Here is a 5,013-nt window from a genome sequence, read left to right on the forward strand (position 1 = left end):
TTGAGTCAGTCCGCTCTATGTGAGACTAACTGAATCTTTATAGTTTCAGGATGCGATCCTTACTTGAATCCTTACCTAATTAAATACACTACGGCACCACCATGAAATCTCACCGAGAGATTCACGAAATTACGTCCATCACATCCAACACCACCATGAAATCTCACAAAGAGTTTCATGGAATTACGTCAATCTCATACCACAACCATGTCTCTCCAACCAACAAAAGATTTATCAAGCATAACAATCTCATGCCAACATCCAACCAACTAACCAACCATGATTGATGCATTTATTCATACCAAGCTTATCAATTCCAATCCCATTATATCATATAGAACATACAAGGCATTATACTTAAACTTTTTAAAGCAATAAACCAACCAATCATTACAAACATACCCTGATCCAACCAAATCTGTCAATCTCATGTAGGCCATGGAGCTCTCGCTCAAGCTACCTGCCATTGCTTGGGCGAGATTGCAAACAAAGAGCACGTCGAGGTCTCGCTCAAGCTAGCCCATCTCGCTCAGGTGAGTGGCCTTCGCTTAGGTGAGTCCTCGAAATAGAGAGGGGGACGGGTTACAGCTGTTCTCGCTCAAGCGAGAGCTCCTCCCTTAAGCGAGAGCTTTTCGTTTAAGCGACCACTCAGCTCGGCTGGGCGAGTTCAGCAAAACCCACCTGCTCTCACACGTGCAAAACCCGATTCAAACCATAACAACAATACAAGAAACATGTTATCACACGACCAACAACATATATCAAGCATCGAAAATGTAAACAAACCAAATAGGCAGATTAATTTAAAAAACAATAAAGCCCTAGCTTCCCTTACCTTGAATAGAGCTAGCTAAAAGAAACAAGGCCCTAAGGAAGAGCACTACAGCTCCAGGAATTGATTAAGGAGTTGAAAAATGCATACAAGAACGAAGATAGGGTTATAAGGATAAACCCTATGCCGTACAGACACACACATGATGAAAAAGGAAGAAAAGGGATCTTCGACTTATTGGAGAAGGATTTCGACTGGCCCGAAGGGGAAAGTTACTCAAAACCTTAGTACAGCTCTGTGTTTCAGTTGTGAGAGGGATGAGAGGAACATTTTTCTGGAAAAAAGAAACAGAATGAGGGGGTTAGGGTTGGAAGTGGGGTTTTGGAAGTGGCCTTAGGGTCATAAAAAAATGGGCCTTACATTCTCCCCAATAACAAAAATTTTTGACCTAAAATGACCTTGACAAGACTGACTGGTTTTTCTCAACGTTCCTCCACCCAACGATCCTCAAGAGCAACGGGTTGCACTTCCATCATGAGGTCTTTCCTGATCTAACATCCCCGACTTCCAACATATATGATGGGTGAAATACATAATTCCTCAACTGTGAGACATGGAATATCGGGTGAAGATTGGCCAACTGAGGAGGTAAGGCAATCTCATAAGCCATAGGCTGAACCCTCCTCGAGATTTGATAAGGACCAAGAAATTTAGGAGAAAGCTTCCTTGAGCGTATAGCCCTTCCCACTCTAGTGGTTTGGGTCACCCTCAAGAACACGTGATCTCCAGTCGTGAATTCCAAAGTTCTCCTCTTCCGGTCTGCATAGGCCTTTTGCCTACTCTGATAGGCCTATAACCTATCCCTCACCATCTTCCCTTTCTCTATAGTCTATTTCAACAACTCTGGCCTAAATAGCACTACTTCTCCATCTTGGTACCAACACAAAGGGGTTATGCACTTCCTACCATAAAAAGCTTCATATGGCGCCATGCCGATGCTCGTATGAAAACTATTGTTGTAGGTGAATTCTATCAAAGGTAAAACTTAATCCCAAGCACTAAAATGATCCAATATGCATGTCCTCAAGAGATCCTCAAGCGACTGGATCGTTCTCTTGGACTGACCATCAGTCTGGGGGTGATAGGTCGAGCTCATGGTTAACTTGCTACCCAAGGCACTTTGTAACTTCTGCCAGAAATTGGAAGTGAACCACGAGTCTCTATTTGAAACTATGCTTGACGGTACCCCATGCAATCTCACAATTTCCTTGATGTACAATTGAGCCAACTTGGCCATAAACATTCTCCGGTTCATTGCCAAGAAATGAGCACTCTTGGTCAATCGGTCTACCACAACCTAGATCGCTTCGTGACCTCTCAAGGTTCGTGGCAAATAGGTTACAAAATCCATAACTATGCTATCTCATTTGTACACCGGTATGTCTAAAGGTTGTAGAGTTCCACCGAGCCTCTAATGCTCTACCTTCGCCTTCTGACATGTCAAACATACAGATACAAATTGTGCCACATCCTTCTTCATGCCCTGCCACCAAAAGGTCTCTTTGAGATCTTGGTACATCTTAGTCATTCTAGGATGCAAGCTAAGATGGCTCTTGTGTCCTTCCTCAAGGATCAACCTTCTCACCTCAACATCTTTAGGTACACACACCTTGCCTCTAAATCTCAATACACCATCACTACCCAAGGCTAACTCTTTTGCTTCATCTGATCCAAGCAACTCTCTTACTCCTTTCAAACTAACATCCATCAATTTCTTTTCCTTAACTAAGCTCAAAAAGTCACTAGATATAGTCAGGGTACTACACCTAATGCACTCAGGTCCCAACTCAACTCATAGCTTCATATCTCTAAACCTCTCTAGCAACTCCAACTCCTTGATCATAAGGTGTGCCGCATGCACCGTCTTCCTACTCAAGGCATCTGCCACCACATTTGTCTTTCCCGGATGGTATAGAAGTTTGAAAGCATAATCCTTCAAGAACTTTATCCACCTTCTCGGCCTCATGTTTAGCTCCTTCTGATCAAACAGATAATTGAGGCTCTTGTGATAACTGAACACGTGAAACTGGGCACTATAGAGATAATGCCTCCAGATCTTCAAGGAAAACACTACTACTGCCAACTTCAGGTCATGAGTGGGGTAGTTCTTCTCATGCACCTTAAGTTACCTCGAAGCATACGCCACCGCCTTCTTCTCTTGCATCAACACATAGCTGAGACCCTGATGAGAGGCATCATAGTAAACCTCAAAGGGTTTACTAACATCAGGGATAACCAACATTGGAGCACTCGTCAACCTTTGCTTAAGCTCTTGAAAGCTTTCCTCACACTTATTAGTCCAACCAAAAGGTTTATCCTTTTCTGTTAAGTTGTGTCAGAGGCATCATTATTTTGGAGAATCCCTCTATGAATCTCCTGTAGTAGCCAACTAGACCCACAAAGCTTCTGATTTCTGTTACTGACTTGGGACTTTCCCATTTTATCACTACTTCCACTTTTGTTGGATCCACAACAATGCCTTGTGCAAATATCACATGCCCCAAGTATTGTACTTCCTCCATTCAGAATTCACACTTTGACAACTTAGCATACAACTACTTCTCCCTCAGAATACCAAGAACTATCCTCAGGTGCTCGGTGTGTTCCTCCCAAGTCCTAGAATAGATAAGTATGCCGTCTATGAAGACCACTTATCTAAGAATGGCTTGAAGATCCTGCTCATGTAGTCCATAAATACAACTGGAGCATTGGTCACACCAAAAGGCATAACCACGTACTCGTAGTGCCCATATCTGGATCTAAAGGTTGTCTTCTGGACGTCTTCCGACTTCACCAAGATCTGGTGATATCCCGACCGAAAATCAATCTTGGAAAACACCGATGCCCCATGCAACTGATCCATCATATCATCTATCCTCGGAAGGGGGTACTTATTCTTGATAGTCATCTTGTTCAACTGCCTGTAGTCCACACACAAGGGTGAGCTCCCATCCTTCTTCTTTACTAACAACACTAGTGCTCCCCATAGCGACGTACTAGGTCATATAAATTGTTTCCCAAACATCTCCTCTATCTATTTCTTGAGTTCTACCAACTCCGCCAAAGCCATACGGTAATGAGCCATCGATACTGGACCAACCCTTGGTACCAAATCGATAGAGAACTCAACTTCCCTCCTTAGAGGCAACCCTGGTACTTCCTCCAGAAACACCTTGTCAAACTCGTGCACCATTAGTATAACTGTTATCCTTTCCTCTTTCTCAACTTCTAGATACGTGAAGATGATAAAGCACTACGTGCTACCTTGGATCTCCTTCGTAACCCTTGAGAAGACAACAACTCAAGCTCATCTGAGTTAGAGAACAACAACCTTTTCTCTCGACAATCAATAAGAACGCGATTGGTAGAGAGCCAATCTATCCCCAAGACCACCTCCAAATCTTGTAGAGGTAGGCATATCAGATTTACTTTGAATATCCACCCCTCTACCTCCATTGGACACTTAGCACACAAGGACGATGTCCTGACAAAACCCGATTCTAGAGTAGATACCACAAGATCGAACTGCAGCTTACACACCAACAAACCCAACTTTTTCACATAAGATTCTGACACAAATGAGTGTGTCGCTCCAGAATCATACACCACACAACATTTCTTTCCAGCTATCACACAACAACCCATAATGATGAAGGATTATCTTGTTCCTTTTTAAGATTATTGAATATGGTGTGAGTTGATTAAGAAAGCTAAGTGAAATCCCCACTGGACATTAAGATAAGATGCTCTCTAGATGTGAAGGTTCCTTTCACAAAGCTCAATAGAAAAAGATGATGGATTGCTTCAAAACAAAAAGGATATGGAAAGCACACAAACCATAGAAAACCAAGAACAATTAAAGGAAGAAGAAAACATAAAATGGAAAGGAAAGAAATGGTAAAAATGTGAGAAGCACGCCACTACAAGGCTAGGCTAGAAGCCATGACAACCTTGAAGATGAGTGGATGTGTGCCGCCACTTGCTATGCAAGATAAGGCTTAAAAGTATTCACTCCCAAGGGAGGAAACTCTCACAAATGGTTGAGACACAAGAGTGTTTTTACTTCAAAATGTTCAACCCTTTTACATGTCTAGGAGCACCCCTTATATAGAAGAGTTTAGGGGCCTCTAAGAAAATAAAAGATACCTAAGGATGTCTCTACAAAAACCTAACCCAAGCTT

General features: G+C 42.5%; 2 protein-coding genes across 2 annotated transcripts; both read right to left on the minus strand.

Moving 5' to 3' along the window:
- Positions 1 to 1,817: 1,817 nt before the first annotated feature.
- Positions 1,818 to 3,074, minus strand: LOC114180567. The gene is made up of 5 exons (XM_028066875.1): positions 2,962 to 3,074; positions 2,647 to 2,844; positions 2,418 to 2,598; positions 2,256 to 2,315; positions 1,818 to 2,129 (listed from the first exon to the last, which is right to left on the minus strand). The coding sequence occupies exons 1-5, from the start codon at positions 3,072 to 3,074 to the stop codon at positions 1,818 to 1,820; spliced, it is 864 nt and encodes a 287-aa protein (XP_027922676.1).
- A 792-nt stretch (positions 3,075 to 3,866) lies between these two features.
- LOC114180568 lies at positions 3,867 to 4,477 on the minus strand. The gene is made up of 2 exons (XM_028066876.1): positions 4,097 to 4,477; positions 3,867 to 4,004 (listed from the first exon to the last, which is right to left on the minus strand). Exons 1-2 carry the CDS (start codon positions 4,475 to 4,477, stop codon positions 3,867 to 3,869), a joined length of 519 nt encoding a protein of 172 aa, XP_027922677.1.
- Positions 4,478 to 5,013: the final 536 nt, after the last annotated feature.

The sequence above is a fragment of the Vigna unguiculata genome, chromosome 4, assembly GCF_004118075.2.
Source record: "Vigna unguiculata cultivar IT97K-499-35 chromosome 4, ASM411807v1, whole genome shotgun sequence".
NCBI classification, from domain to species: domain Eukaryota; kingdom Viridiplantae; phylum Streptophyta; class Magnoliopsida; order Fabales; family Fabaceae; genus Vigna; species Vigna unguiculata.

Bases quoted from the DNA above. Each gene is read 5' to 3' on its own strand.
- LOC114180567 (XM_028066875.1), bottom strand. From the start codon at position 3,074: ATGTTGGTTATCCCTGATGTTAGTAAACCCTTTGAGGTTTACTATGAT. The intron at 2,845-2,961 runs GTAACTTAAGGT...TCACGTGTTCAG, and splicing joins GCGGTGGCGTATGCTTCGAG to TTATCACAAGAGCCTCAATT. The intron at 2,599-2,646 runs GTTTAGAGATAT...TGAGTGCATTAG, and splicing joins GAGTTGGAGTTGCTAGAGAG to GTGTAGTACCCTGACTATAT.
- LOC114180568 (XM_028066876.1), bottom strand. From the start codon at position 4,477: ATGGGTTGTTGTGTGATAGCTGGAAAGAAATGTTGTGTGGTGTATGAT. The intron at 4,005-4,096 runs GTAGCACGTAGT...GAGTTTGACAAG, and splicing joins GGTTACGAAGGAGATCCAAG to GTGTTTCTGGAGGAAGTACC.